At 48.3% G+C, this 16,041-nt stretch overlaps 1 protein-coding gene across 1 annotated transcript in view; it reads right to left on the bottom strand.

Moving 5' to 3' along the window:
• myo10 (myosin X) overlaps positions 1–16,041 on the bottom strand; it is a 113,776-nt gene that overhangs the window by 33,946 nt on the left and 63,789 nt on the right. The window contains exons 6-19 of the mRNA XM_029253576.1: positions 15,872–15,996; positions 15,150–15,163; positions 14,952–15,036; positions 13,971–14,074; positions 13,361–13,490; positions 12,377–12,495; positions 11,324–11,470; positions 11,101–11,201; positions 4,864–4,930; positions 4,675–4,767; positions 3,783–3,851; positions 3,488–3,570; positions 2,909–3,017; positions 2,541–2,621 (exon numbers count right to left, since the gene is read on the bottom strand). Of these exons, the coding sequence (XP_029109409.1) occupies positions 2,541–2,621; positions 2,909–3,017; positions 3,488–3,570; positions 3,783–3,851; positions 4,675–4,767; positions 4,864–4,930; positions 11,101–11,201; positions 11,324–11,470; positions 12,377–12,495; positions 13,361–13,490; positions 13,971–14,074; positions 14,952–15,036; positions 15,150–15,163; positions 15,872–15,996 (1,327 nt within the window). The remainder of the gene's footprint in view (positions 1–2,540; positions 2,622–2,908; positions 3,018–3,487; positions 3,571–3,782; positions 3,852–4,674; positions 4,768–4,863; positions 4,931–11,100; positions 11,202–11,323; positions 11,471–12,376; positions 12,496–13,360; positions 13,491–13,970; positions 14,075–14,951; positions 15,037–15,149; positions 15,164–15,871; positions 15,997–16,041) is intronic.

The raw sequence follows: 16,041 nt of genomic DNA on the forward strand, positions 1-16,041 counted from the left end.
GTTCTTGGAATTGAAAACCCTGAGGTTTTTCTCTCATGATGTTGATCATGGGATTGAGAACCTTCAACTTGTTCTTGAGGTTGAAAGCCTTCATGTCCCTGTCAGTGCTCATACTATTTTTACAAACAACCCAGTCCTGCTCATGACCCACACACTTTCCTCTTTTTTCTGTCTTACAGGGTTTCTGATGCTGCGCTGGTGCATTCTGGGAACATTCAGACTGCAAAATAGGTATTGAATGGGAATGTACACCTCTGGCGGCAGTAGGGAAGAAGCAGCCACAGAGAGCTGGCAAGATCCACGCAGGCTGGCACAGAGCGTTAATTCAAATGCCTGAATGACGCGGTCATGATGGGTGACTTTATTGTAGCTCATCAGACTTCAGCACAGGACTGCAACACAAATGTTTGCTTCTTCCACTCCGGTTGATGCAGAATGTTGCACGGTTTTGTGATGAAGATGAAAAACATATTTTGGGATTGTCATGGCTTTTTTGTATGAAGCCAGGCAGCTATACAAAGGTTGCAGATTGGGAGAAATCTGCAGCACAAAACACCTAATTTGAACTGCTCCAGTGAAACACTGCAAGTTGCTTTAAATATAAAAACAAATTTTCATTCTTCAGAGGCACTATAATGCACCAAAGATCTTATTATATCACAGTAGCAACATAGCGTGAGCATCTGAAGGTCTCATAGTGGAGTGTATACGTTATGTAACATATTACATTTATTTATTTAGCAGATGCTTTTCTCCAAAGTGACTTCCAATGAACTATATGTAGTGTCATCAGCCCACACATCTTATTCACCGTGGTGACTTACACTGCTAGATACACTACTTACAATCGGTCACTCATCCACACATCCATATTAACTTACTGAGCGTCATTTTACAATATGCACTATGAAATTCATGCCTTTAAAGACCAACATCACTTAAAAGAATGTCTGAACTGTTTTAGTAACATCATGATAGGAGCTATGCACTCAGTGCAGGTAAAAAAATAGCAGGTTTTATGAAGGATTTCCCCATGTTGAGTGTTAATGGGTCACAGCGCCCTCTAATGGCCTGTACTGGAATTTCTAATCTTCCTTAGAATTAAAATGGGCTAAAAGGACAATATTTAAGTAGTTGTGCCCTTCATTTGAAATGGTTATGAGCAGTACAAACCAGGCACTTTCTCCTTCAAACAAAGTAGGTCTTATTAACACGGCGAACGACTTCACCAGCCTTCGTATGTCCCAAGTCATATCTTCCACCAGACCTTATTTCTAGTCCTGGAGACATGCCATGTCTGTTGGTGGGATGTTATTACACACATAAACAGAGAGCACACTAGAGTCTTGGAGGAACAGATTGACAAATTGACAGGCTGAATGTTGTTTTCCCGCCTGCCCGACTCAGCCGAACCCTGCGATGAGCTGACAGGCATTGAAAGCGGACCTCTGACTGGTGCGCTGCTGTTTTCCCAGCTGGAGCCTGCTGTTCAGACTTGGATCGCTTAACCCACATGAGGTCCCTCGGCAGGTCCGGCTGTACGAGCAGGTAGCATCAAACCCTTTGTGAGGGAAGTGCTGTGACCGAGGCAGGGCGTTAAACTAATAAATAGCATGATGACTGGTCCCTCTTGTGGCAAATCACTCTGGGTTTTCCTGCCTAAGTCACTGACAGGCTTAACTGTTTGCTAAATTAAATAAAAGCCGGCACCCCAGGAGAGACCCCCTGCACGGTCACCTCTGCACACTGATTTATCCAACACGGTCACACCACCCGAGCACTTAATCACATTTAGAAATCCTAATTTTTCCGCGGTGCAGTGCAGGGTTACGGATCCCACGTGCGGAAAACAATTTCACACCGAAATGATGTACTTACTGTCCAAAGTGATTTTCCCAGAGACATTCAGGAAGACAGCTCACAAGACCAACCTAACTAACCGGTTAATCTCCAGATGAGCACATCACTGCAGGCCAGTTGGAGTGGAGAGGACAGTGTGGGCATCAGGATACAAGCTCAGGAGCAGAACTCCTTCAAGAAGCAGTGCAGATGCTTCACACAGGAAAACACTGAATGGCATCATATCTGACCAACTGAGATTTGACCGAATCTAAAGCAGGCCTGAAGTTTCAGCCCTTAAAATAAGCAGATGCGTGTATCTATACTATGACTGTAAATTTACTGCATGTAACATATTGATATTATAAAGCATTATTTAGCTGGCACCTCTGTCTAGAGCAACATATCAAGGTTGTATAATAGGCTATTCGCAATGATGTACTTATAACAGATTTAAAAACATTGTGTTTTGATCAAGCCAACGTGGCACGCCTAACTTTTTTAAAAATATAAAAGAAAAGTACCAGAAAAGAAAGACAAAGGAACTAGTTCTCTGCTGACTGAACTGTCAGATCCTGGCAGAACTCGTTTGTATTCATAGACAGAATTCCAGAGCAAACCACCGAGCCACAGGCAAGGAGGCGGAGCTCCACTGAGGGCGTGACTGAACTGAGGGGCGGGGCTAAAAACCAAGCACTTACCTTGTTAGTGTTTGGCTTGATACAGCGTACAAAGAATGGGTTTGACGTGCTGAGGGTGGCCATGAGGGAGTGCAGAGAATTCTGGGGAAGCAGTGTGAATGACAGAATGTCAAAATTCACAGAAAAACGGTATGAGTGCAAGCGGGTAACACTGCTATAGTGAGTAAAAGCAATGGAAGCCAAGTGAGGATGCTTTCCTCTGTCTTCTACTTGAGATTCCATTAGTTAGTTGTAAATAATTTAATTTATGAATAAAAAGCAAGCTGATAAAGCTGGAAAAATTAATTTTTATTATACTAACATATCACTAGGGTATCCATCCATCCATCCATCCATCCATCCAGGCACCAAAAGTATCACTTGCTCACCTTGAACTGGGAGCTCACAGTGGGCCTCCGGTGTTTCGAACCGCACTTGAGGGTGTCCTGGTTATTGCGGCTGGAGACGTGCTCGAACAGGTCGTAGATGAAATCCAGCCTGCCATGCATGACACGAGGAGCACTAAGCGCACATGTGTCTGAAGAGGCTTCTGGGTAAATATTTACAGTCCAAGGCACCACTGGAGAGTTGCTCCTGTCAGCTCTTTTCACTTCATGAGCACACTCTATCCATCTGCTCGTGCTCCCAGGCACGCACGTATACGCGCAACCGCACACACAAACATGCACGTGCACACACATACACTCAGATACAACGGCATACACACACAAATTCATAGATGCACATCCACACACAAACAGTCAATATGCAAACACACATATTCAGACAATCAACTACTCAACACATACAGACACAGACACAGACACATACACACATACACACACACACACACACACACACACACACACACACACACACTGCCCAAATATAGCCACTGTAACAGCTGCCAGCTTGGACGACACCCACAAACCCACGGATTCCGATTTATTGGTTAGGGGCATACAAACCTGCTCTCTCTCAGCGTATTGAGGATATCGTCTCTGAAAGTGTCCCTGTTCTTCTCCAAAATGCCCCTCACGTCATACACCACCTATGCATGGGTCAGCCACAAGGGGGGGATAAAGAATCTGAGAAAAGACTTTGTTTCGTACCACGGGAGTGGATATATATATGTCTGTGTGTGACACAGAGCGATGGTGAAGACAGATTCTGTAATCAATGTTTTATAAATACAATAAAGCAGACTGGGAGGAATGTGGAGTCCGTTGAAAAAACACTGGGCTTCCTGAGATGAACACGTACCTCTCCAGCGTAGTGTTTCACCCCAAAGTAGTGAACTGCCACTCGAGGCTTCACGTAGAAAGGGTTTTTCTGCACAGGGAACCACAAAAGACACCGCATCAGAACAATGATCTCACAGCACAAATGCCACCTTCAGCTTCCGATTATGGATCTACTGGATCCGCAGCTGCCCTAAGGTCAAGTGACCTGCTAACAACGTGCTACACATTTTCAACATTCTTAACTTCATTAAAAGGCAAAACAGTGAACAAACTCTGCAGCTTTATGTTCGAAACATAAAAAGGCACTTCTGTTTATTCAACTAAATCTGCAGGTGACCTCAGAGGGTAAATGAGAACAAGCTGTAGCAAAGTGCTAACTGTAGCGAGACGAGGCCTAGCGGCAAGTTGCCAGCCTCTTTTACCGGGGAGCCTCTCTGCTGGAAGCAGATGTTTGACCCATTAATAGACGACCATTGCATGCACACCATAATTATTCCCTTGTAAAACTCCACGGTGTAAAAAGGCATGGCCCATATAGTTCCTGGGGAGAAAACTGGAATCATGTGTGTGGCTATGCTGCCTTGAGTTTAGCCAGTGCTAATGTTAGCTGGAGTGGGTGGCTGGAAATGCTAAGGGTGGGCTGATTTTCTCGAGTCAGATGAATCTTATTTGGGATTATTTGTGTGTCAGTTTTTCCTTTAGCTGATGATCTTCTCCCAGAGGACCTACAATGATCTATCCATGGACAAATGGGTATTTTTAGCGGAATAATTTAGGGTAGGTACCCTGATCAAGGGTGACACAGCAGGAGGTGGCATTTGAACCTGCAGCTTCCAAATACAGAGGCGGGGGCACTAAGCACTATGGCACACAATGCCCCTTTTGGGTAATGGTTCAATGACAGGACGCACCGAGTGCTGGCCATGGAGCTTCTCCAGCAGGGTGCTGTCGGTAGCCTTCGGGAAGTGGCTCTCCTCATTGATCAGTGCCAGAAGGCCCAGTTTCTGCCAAGAACCAAAATATTACCGGGTGGTGAGGAGAGCTGGGGGACACGCTCAGCTTTGCAGAATGTGTGGAGGCGGGGAACCTAAGGCGGCTACCTTCTCGATCATGTCCAGACATTCTCCGTTGTCCATCCAGTCGATGTCCTCCCACACCAGCCCCTCTCTGGAGACACAAAGAAAAGCTGTCATTGTTTCCAAAGAACTGAAGACGGAGTCTACATCTAAGCAGAACAGCACCTCCGGAGCGGTGCCAGTCGCACCGGTAGGCACTGCAATTAACTCTAGTGCACCCCCATAGCCAGCAGGGAAGCTGTCTTGTCTCACATGTGAGCATAAGTGGGGACTGTTGTGCTGCCTCCAACAGAGCCATATATCCTGACCAGATTAAATTGCTGCATCCAGGGTTTGGGTGGATGGGAAACTCAGTTCCCTATCCTTAGTGACCGGGATTTAAAGTATAATGACGACCCACAACCCCTGAGCTGAGTATATCCTTCCTTATTCCATCTGCATAAAAAATTCAGCGACTATGCCACTTTGGATGTACTTTTGAGAGAATCATCCCCTCTAATTTGCTGTGGAAAATCACGGCACTGCAGAGATCTTCCCTTTATTTTTAGCAATTGCAAACAGCTCCTGCCATTCACAGTATGTGTCACATCCCACGGGGTCACTGCCCCTCCTGGTCAGAGGCGGCGCCACTCAGTGCCGCTAGCTAACGCTCACCTATCACCTCACAGGCTCGTAGGACATGGAGGTATAAAAGGAGCCAGCGGAGCAGAACTAGTCGCGGATTCTTAATCAGCAGTTCTCTTGTGCTTCGTTGGCGATTGGTAGTCTCTTGTTCCCTCAGTTTGTTTTCTAGGTGTGCATGTTCCAGTCCCGAGTGCCCGTCCCGTCAGTTCCTGCCTCTTGTTCTTCAGTCCTGGTCCATCGTTCCTGTCCGGTATTTCGTCACGTCTCAGGGTTGCGGTCAGACTCACAGATTAGCGTTTCACTGTTCACCGTAGTTCCAACACCGTGTGTGTTTCCCGGTCTCGTGTTTCTTGTTTCACTTCCACCGAGTGTCTTACAATATTCACCGTACACGTCTAACCTCACACTGCACGTGAAGTCATTATATATTTCGTCTGTGTTTGGACGTAATAGCAACGCGCGTCCGTGTCGGACTCCCGTCCGGACGCTACAGAAGAATCCGCCTGCTAATATGACTTCAGCGGAATGGCGTGAGCTGGCGGATCTGACAGAGGCGAACCAAGAACGGCTCCTGGTTTGCGCAAATGCCGCTAGCCGCCTCACAGATCAGTTGGGGCGGTTGACACGACTCCTCGGTCGCGGTGGGCGGGGCGCCGATCCTACCAGTTCGCAAACGCATGATGATTGGCGGACATGTCTTTTTGATCGTCTTTATGCTTCCTCGGGTCCTCGCGCGGAGCCCACGAGCCCTGTGCAGACCAATGGGATCAGCGCTACTGAGCAGCTGTCCGTTCCCTTCCCGGAGGCTTTGCAAGGTAGTAGAGGTGAGAACCAGAATTACACAGAATACTCAATCTCCAGTCCAGCCTCTCTGTTCCCAGGGCCCTACTCTCCAGAGTCACCCCCTAGCCCAGACAGAAAGACAGAGAGACAGTTCTTCCCCAGCACCAAGAGTTTTCAGGTGCGTTCCAGGTCTCCAGTGGAGAAGACATCCAGCCCCCGATTGTCAAGACCACTCTCTCAGGAGTTCTCGCCGGATTACCGGAGCAACTCCAGGTCCAGCCGGACCCCGACGCCGCCAGGGCAGCAGGTGCCCTACAGCCCTGTGGACAGTGAGCCGGCTCAAGCACGCAACCTTGTCAGCTGTGCAGGGCTCGAAGAACAGTGCGTCAGACAGGGAATAATACGACTCAGTAACGGGCGTTTGACAGAGGAGGAAAGGAGGCGCCGTTTTCTGCAACGCTTGTGCTTTTACTGTGGAGCTGCGGATCACGTTCAGGTTTCCTGTCCAGTGCGGCCACCCCGTGGATCCCAACGGACCGACTTACTGGTGAGTGATGTATCTCTCCATACCTCCCTGTTGACATTACCAGTTACAGTATCCTGGGGTTTCCAGCAGCAGCAGACGGAAGCTATGGTAGACAGCGGCGCTGCAGGGAATTTCATGGATCATGATATGGCCGCGTCCTGGGGCTTGCCCTGTGCCCGATGCCCAAAACCCCTGGCTATTAAAGCTATTGATGGCGCTCCAATCGGGTCGGGGCGTGTAGAACAGCGCACAGAGCCCGTTACTATGCAGGTAGGGCCACTCCATAAGGAACAGATATGGTTCTATCTGATTAAGTCCCCTGATAACCCCATTATTTTGGGATATCCATGGTTATGCACCCATGACCCTATTATCTCTTGGAGTGAGGGGAAACTGCTGTCTTGGGGACAGCAGTGTCCCAAACACCTGGAGACGTCTTGTAACTCCACATCCATAGAGAGCCCTAATGCAGATCTTCCCCTGCAGCTTCCAAGGGAGTATGCAGATCTAGTGGCGGTGTTTAGCAAACACAAGGCTGCAGAACTGCCTCCTCATAGACCTTGGGATTGTGCTATAGATCTTTTTTCGGGCACTACACCCCCTAGGGGGCGGGTATACCCTCTTTCTCAACCTGAACATCAGGCAATGGAGGCTTATATAACGGAGGCACTAGAAGCCGGATTCATCCGGCCGTCTACCTCTCCAGCTTCCGCTGGCTTTTTCTTTGTTGAGAAAAAGGACGGGGGTTTGCGCCCCTGTATTGATTATCGGGGGCTAAATGCCATTACTGTGAAGTACCCGCACCCCTTGCCTCTTATCACGTCGGCCCTCGAACAGGTTTCCGGTGCTACCATCTTTACTAAACTGGACCTTAGGAGTGCATATAACCTGATTCGCGTTAGGGAAGGGGATGAGTGGAAGACCGCCTTTAGCACCGCCCTCGGCCATTATGAGTACCTGGTCATGCCTTTTGGCCTGGCGAATGCACCTTCCGTATTCCAGGCTTTTGTTAATGAAGTACTCAGAGAACTAATTAATCGCTCAGTATTAGTGTATCTGGATGATATCCTGATCTTTTCTCGGTCCCGTGAGGAGCATATTGGACATGTCAGGGAGGTGTTGCAAAAGCTGGCAGCACATAAGCTGTACGTGAAAGGGGAGAAGTGCCAGTTCCATGTGCACTCTGTGGATTTCCTGGGGTACATCCTAACACCCAACGGGGTCACGATGGATCCACAGAAGGTCTCGGCAGTTCTGTCATGGCCTCAGCCAAAGACAGTAAAGGACCTGCAACGGTTCCTAGGTTTTGCGAATTTCTATAGGCGCTTCATAAGGAACTTCAGTTCCGTTGCAGCCCCGTTGACTGCGCTGTTAAAAGGAGCCCCTAGGCGCCTGACCTGGACTCCTGAGGCGAGTCAGGCCTTTGAAGACCTAAAGCAGCGTTTTACTTCTGCCCCAATCCTGAAGCACCCTGATCCCAAACTGCCCTTTATTGTGGAGGTTGATGCTTCTGAGGCCGGGGTAGGGGCAGTGCTCTCACAGCGCCAGGGAAGTCCCCTGAAGCTCTATCCATGTGCGTATTTCTCACACAAGATGTCGCCTACTGAACAGAATTATGATGTAGGAAACAGGGAGCTCTTAGCCATAAAGATGGCCTTAGAAGAGTGGAGACATTGGTTAGAGGGGGCTACGCACCCATTCTTAGTGTTAACTGATCACCGGAACCTGGAGTATCTGCAGAAGGCAAAGAGGCTCAATTCCAGACAGGCGCGGTGGGCCATGTTCTTCACCAGGTTCCGTTTCACGGTGACCTATCGTCCTGGCTCCAAGAACGGCAAGGCCGATGCCCTGTCCCGTTTGTTCGAGGTATCGCCTCAGCTCTCCCCACCAGACACCATCTTGTCCCCGACGCAGTTTGTGGCTCCTATCCGTTGGGCTTTATTGGACGATATCCAAGCAGCCCAACGTCAAGAACCCGGTCCCAACGAGCAGCCCCAAGACAAAGAATACGTCCCGTCCACTGTTCGGTCCGAGCTCCTACACTGGGCCCATGATGGTCCAAGTACAGGACACCCAGGGGTCAACCGAACCTTGAAGCTTCTCGCTGAACGCTTCTGGTGGCCATCCATGAAACAGGACGTACGAGACTTCGTCCTTGCCTGCACCACATGTGCCCAGGCCAAGGTCCCACGGCAGCTGCCAGCAGGGCTTTTAGAGCCACTCCCGATTCCCAACCGTCCATGGTCCCATATAGCGGTGGACTTCCTTACTGATCTTCCGTGTTCTGATGGAAACACCACCATATTGGTCGTCATAGATCGCTTTTCCAAGGCCTGTCGACTGATTCCTCTGAAAGGTCTACCTACAGCCCTGGAGACCGCGGAACTGCTGTTCCAACATGTCTTCCGGCTGTATGGCCTGCCAGAGGATGTCGTCTCGGACAGGGGACCCCAGTTCACCTCAAGAGTCTGGAAGGCCTTCTTTGCCCGCTTAGGAGTCTCAGTCAGCCTCTCCTCTGGGTATCATCCACAGTCTAATGGGCAAGTGGAACGCCTCAACCAGGAGGTTGGACGTTACCTGCGGAGTTATTGTGCTCAGAATCAAGCGGATTGGAGCAGATACCTCCCCTGGGCAGAGTACGCCCAGAACTCCCTGGTCCATTCGTCCACAAACTTAACTCCTTTCCAGTGTGTGCTCGGTTACCAGCCTCCGCTGTTCCCGTGGACGATGGAGACCAGTGGGTTGCCAGCTGTGGACGACTGGTACAAGAGGAGTGAGTCGGTGTGGGAATCCGCACATGTCCGTCTCCAGGAGGTGGTATCCCACCAAAAGGAGAAGGCCGACAAAAGGCGTAGGACTGTATTGTACCAGCCAGGGCAGAGAGTATGGTTGTCCACCCAGGATCTCAAACTGCATTTGCCCTCGAAGAAGCTTGCCCCCCGTTTCATCGGCCCCTTCAAGATCCTGAAGAGGATCAACCCGGTTTCTTACCGTCTTCAGTTGCCCTCGCGTTATCGTATCTGTCCCACGTTTCATGTTTCGCGCCTCAAGCCCCATTGTGTTTCCGCCCTGCAGAGCCCAGCAGTTGCTCCACCTCCACCGTTGGATGTGGATGGTTCTCCTGCCTACTCCGTCAGGGCCCTCCTGGACTCCAAACGGAGACGGGGTACGCTGTACTATCTGGTCGACTGGGAGGGCTATGGGCCGGAGGAGCAGTCTTGGGTACCAGCACGGGACATCTTGGACCCAGCTCTTATTGAGGACTTCCATGAGTGTCATCCAGATCGGCCTGCTCCGCGACGGCGGGGGCGACCGCCTACCCGCCGGCGTTCTGCGGCTGGAGCCGCCCCTGGAGGGGGGGGTACTGTCACATCCCACGGGGTCACTGCCCCTCCTGGTCAGAGGCGGCGCCACTCAGTGCCGCTAGCTAACGCTCACCTATCACCTCACAGGCTCGTAGGACATGGAGGTATAAAAGGAGCCAGCGGAGCAGAACTAGTCGCGGATTCTTAATCAGCAGTTCTCTTGTGCTTCGTTGGCGATTGGTAGTCTCTTGTTCCCTCAGTTTGTTTTCTAGGTGTGCATGTTCCAGTCCCGAGTGCCCGTCCCGTCAGTTCCTGCCTCTTGTTCTTCAGTCCTGGTCCATCGTTCCTGTCCGGTATTTCGTCACGTCTCAGGGTTGCGGTCAGACTCACAGATTAGCGTTTCACTGTTCACCGTAGTTCCAACACCGTGTGTGTTTCCCGGTCTCGTGTTTCTTGTTTCACTTCCACCGAGTGTCTTACAATATTCACCGTACACGTCTAACCTCACACTGCACGTGAAGTCATTATATATTTCGTCTGTGTTTGGACGTAATAGCAACGCGCGTCCGTGTCGGACTCCCGTCCGGACGCTACAGTATGGGACGCCAGTCAGAAACACAGGACAAGCATACAAAGGAATGAGATTAACACAGGGCAGCTCATTTGCATGGGAGGGCTGCTCGTTAATCATGGCATCATTAGAAGCTGTCAGTCCCCTGCCTACATATGTGACTGGAGAGATGATTGACCAGGTAACCTGGGAGGTCAATGTCATCAATGAGCAATTACCAGCTAAATGATCCCAGGTACAATTCAAAAGTCCCTCCCTTTCATGCTGATGCTCACATGCCATGGTGGCCATTCTGGCCTGTGATTTACTCCCCCACCCCTGCACCCTACCATGCCCCCGCAAAAAACGTAGTCATGCATCTCCGCAAGAAACACAGTTTTTTACAAAGTGTTAAAGGAAGAACAAGCATTATACCAACAGATGAGATATTCAAAAGCCCAAGTTCAGCTCACTTGTTGTATTCAAGTTGTTCCAAGGAGAAGATGTGCTTATTGAAGTATTCCTGGAGTTTCTCGTTTGCATAGTTGATGTTGAACTGCTCAAAACGATTGACCTGTAGGACAAACTCATTAGTGAGGTTCCATTACAGCGATAACCCTCGACAAGGTAACCTTTGCTGTCAGAAGTATGCTTTTGTGCTTGTTTCTTGAGTTCCACCCATTTGGTCAGGCCTACCTCAAAGTTCTCGAACCCAAAAATGTCTAGGATTCCAATGGACTTGAAGTCGTTCCTCCCCTGTATCCTGCTGTTGAGCTTCCTGATGATCCAGGTAAAGCATTGGGAGTAAAGTGCCATAGCCAAGGAGTCTCTGGAATCCACGGCCTGTGAAGGGGAGTGGTAAAGCCACAGAAAATCAGGGTAAATCATCCCCACCAGCCCCACTTAAATGCAGTGAGGTCATGATGTTCTGAAACAGTAATGTTCAGATGTACTGTAAAAACTGAAATAACTATCTCAATTGTCCCTTGACAATTATAATATTATAGTTCAATATTTTGAACTACAAGCATCTACATATTCATGCAAGTGTGAAGAAAGGTTTATTTTGTGTGCAGCACCTGGGAAGTCAAACTGGTAATCAACAGCTAACTATTACCCCAACCCAACTCCCGTGTTACATACTGCATAACACTGTAACCAAGCAACATGTCTCCATATGCTTCCTAAGCAGGACACCAAGGTATTCGGTTAGCGAAAAAATGTATGATGTCCTGTCATTCGACTCTGTGGAATGTTTTTGTTGGAGCTCAGATCGAGCCTCTATTCAGGAGGGAACAGTCGAATTACAGCTGCTGATGTGTTTCAGACTCGCCACTGCTGCAGGACGGCTCCTGGGTGCTGTAGCCCCGTGACCGAGTCATGCCTGTTTACTTAGACACTTTCCCTTTTGACGGCGCATAGAAAAGCCAGTGGAAAAACTTAAGGAGACAATATGCATTTGTTGAGTAGTGTTTGTTTTTAGTGGAACAGCGGCTTAAAAAAGTGTGCAGATTGAAGCACCGATGGCCACGTGATTACTCATTATGTCTCAGCTATTCAAACTAGATAATTTCCTTAGCTGATGCCTTTTTCTGGGGCTGATTCCAAATAATGATGTGAGATATGCTCCCTCCTGTTTGGGAACTGGATGCAGAAAAACTCACTTTCAAGCTCCTACGGACAACGCGCCCACTCAACCACCCTCCGCACCCTCTTCCTGACCCCCCAGCATTCTCCTCCAGCCATTACCTGCTCAACAGACAGAGGCGTGCTGATCTCCTCTCCCCTGAGGATCATGGACCTATGGGTGAGCACCTCTGCTAGCTGTCCTGAGTCCAGCCCGAGGAGCTCTGCCGCCCAGCCCAGAGCTGGAACACACACCACAAGGAGCATCATCAGGGTGAGATATGTGGTCATCACATAACCATCGTAGGACACACAAGCATCCGTTCACCAAAGCTGAAAGCGCCTTTGTCATCATCAGTTTCAGAAACATGAGCATTGCATAATTAGGACAGCACATGCAAATAGAACGTAAGCAGGATGGAACGTGTCATCACGTCACATCACATCATTAGAATGAATCGCACAACCAAACCAGCTCTATCTCCAAAGCGCCATCTTCAATTCCACTGACCGATGTATTGAAAAATGTGGAAGTATAAAGCAAAACGACACCTAATCACTAGTTATTTCACTGCAAAGACTCCGTAATCCGTATTTTATTATACTGCACGGTCCTTGCCAAAGTTTTGGAAATCTCGCTGGAAATCATTCAGAAGTTATATTTAAATAACCTTCTCTCAGTGACTGTAGGCCACAAATGCTTGTTATTGAAGAACACGTTATGACTACACAGCATCGCACAATTTTAGATACTCAGAACTCAGTGCCTGCATTAATAAGAGAACTTGTAAATGCTGAAATGTGCCACATGATGCCTCTGATGAACTGCTGTACTATTAGAATGGCCGAGGGTTTTGGTAATTGTCGCTTTTTAGGCAGTCCTTAGATTTTTTACACTAGGAAGCATATTTATGCTATTTTTGATACCCACAGGGTAAGGCCCAAAACCTGACTGTAAACCTGAATGTAGATTGATGGCTTTAATATACTGCAGAAGGTCAAATGCTTGGCCTCTGATGGAAACCAAACTGACACTGTTCCATCCTGCCCCCAGTGCCCCCATCCCATCCTGTCACCTCTGGAGCAGGTGTCCATGACAACTCTGACCTGATTTAGAGGAGATCTGCGCCCCACCGGCGGTCATGAACTCGATGTTCCCTGTGTGGAGCACTCCAGCCAGGAGCCGCAGAATCTCGCGGATGTTCTCCTCGCTGAAGTTCATCACCCGCATGGCGCTCTTCATGGACACATAGAAAGAGTGGCGCAGTCAGACTGTGGGTTCAGCGGTAGACAAATTCTCCTACCGGTAACTTCTCACACTGCAAGTCTGATTCCTTCAATGTTATGTCACCTAGCTGGAGATGTTTACTTAATGTACATACATCATACAGGATACTTGGCAAAAGCTTCAAGGTTTGGGTGAAGCTGCTATCCAAAAAAAAGAAAAAAAACGGAGATCTGAGAAGAAGCAGATGGGTCGCACCACAGGTTAAAGAAACCAGGGGATGTAAATCTGGCCCTTGTCCCTGTCCTGTTACAGCGAGCCCTCGCCTCTTCCGCTAAGCATGGATTTCCACACGCTGCATGACCAGCTGCCCGGTTTGCTGGCTGAGGAACCCATCTGAGCCAGCTTATGGCACTAGTGATGCTTCCCAAGCATTGGAAATGTGAATGAGGTCTGGAATATAAGAGACAGGGTTCAAACTAAAGATCTCACCAGTACTTCATGGAAAGTGTCCTTGTCATTGATTGTCTTGTCCTCCACACATCCGGACTGCCTCAGGTAGTAGTAGCTCTCTGGCTGCGTCAGGCCGAATGCCTCTGTCAGTCAGAATTCATCCAATCAATAAAGGAAAATTCTCTAGACATATATTACTGCTTCAATGCTTTGAGAAAATTAGCCATTTCGGCCTGTTAGATTGGTCAGCATGATAAAATAAACACAAATAACCACTTTGGTTCATAATGGGCTAAGTACTGTAAAATTGAGCTTCCTGGAATGAATTACACTGTAGAGTTGATATAGCATGGGTGATGGAGTGCCAAATTTTTTACTGAGACATAGGCGAATTTCTGTTGTATTGAATGGACATATTTTAATGTAAACTTACTAATATTTAATGTTTTAGGTTCAGAAACCACCACCCTGAAAGAGGGCACTACAAATAATAATTGTCAAAAGAAATTTATTTGACAATTACTTGGCCACCTTTGTAAATTAGTCATGGTTGCCTCCTTTGCTTAATATGAATGCAAACAAAGCTTTAAGATGACTGAAACCACAAAAGAAAAAGTGATGTTATAAAGCTTTTTCATAGGGCATCATGTTATAGATAGAAATTGTGCCAATTACTCAATGAAGCACATGAAAAAATCAACAACTGAAGATAAACATTGAACTGGCCAATGCAATAAAACAAATCATAAATTTGAAGCAATGTCATAAAAGGGTGGCAGAGCTGGGCTTCAACCTTTGACCGTGTTTTAAGTGATTCCGCATTACATTGAGCTGCATTACATCAAGTCTGCAGTGTACATTACCATGTAAGTTTTAACTATATTGCAACCAGATCATACATGAGCTGTGACTTTGGGTCACGCAAACTTTATCATGATCCCCTTCGGAAAGACCGATGCCCCATTTGGACCCACAGGGAGGGTCAGGGAATTTGCAGTGAGGTATGTCTCTGTCACTCACCCCTCTGGCCTGCATCGATGCCTGCCAGCAGGGCGTAGAAGATATGGTAGTTCCTCTCACCAGGGTTCTGCCTCACCACTCGGTTCTGTCCAAGCACAGTAAATGACACCAGTGCCTCCTAACGTGTGAACTGCAGCGGCAAACAACGAAAAACACGAACAAGCGCAGAGAAAGACAAGAGCAGAAATGGTGGCTTACCTTCTCCAATAAGTCTGAAATCATATAGTCAAGGAACATTACGGAAATAGGAATGATGCTCAGAAGCAATGCAAGGTGAAATACCCTTTTCATAGAGCACAAGATTATTTGCATGTGTTTGTTTAACTGACACACACACACACACACACACACACATCTTCAGAACCGCTCGTTCCATACGGGGTCACGGGGAACCAGAGCCTACCCGGCAACACAGGGCGCAAGGCCGGAGGGGGAGGGGACACACCCAGGACGGGACGCCAGTCCATCACAAGGCACCCCAAGCGGGACCTGAACCCCAGACCCACCGGAGAGCAGGACTGTGGTCCAACCCACTGCGCCACCGCGCCCCCACTCTGTTTAACTGACACTTTTTCCCTAAGTGGCTTATAATGTTTTGCCCATTTATACAGTGGGGAAATTTTACTGTATCAGTTCAGAGTAAGTACTTTGATCAAGGGTACTGCAGCGAGAGGTCAACTTAGAACCAGGGTCCTTCAAGTCCAAAGGCAGCAGCTCTAGCCACAAGGCTACCTGCATAGTGTGAGCCAAGGCCTTGCAATGTGCCTTCCTTTCCCATTACCTCTTCAGCTGCTACAGTAATGACAAATAAGTGCTTGGAGGACTTTCAATCTCTTCTGGCCAGTCCAAAATCTAGCGATCATGCGTGTGGCAGTCAACATTTTCCCAGCTTGGGTTATATGTTAATTTGAAAAGGATACAGTCGACAATTTTACCCCCCTGAATGTTCCCCTTTTGGCAAAAGTGCAACTGCACGAACTTCCCGAAGCGGCTTGAGTTGTTGTTGTAAACGGTTTTGGCGTTCCCAAAGGACTCCATGATGGGGCTGCAGAAGAAGGAGAAAATGCCTGTAGTACAGGGCAAGGAGCAA

Source organism: Scleropages formosus, chromosome 7 (genome assembly GCF_900964775.1).
Source record: "Scleropages formosus chromosome 7, fSclFor1.1, whole genome shotgun sequence".
NCBI lineage: Eukaryota > Metazoa > Chordata > Actinopteri > Osteoglossiformes > Osteoglossidae > Scleropages > Scleropages formosus.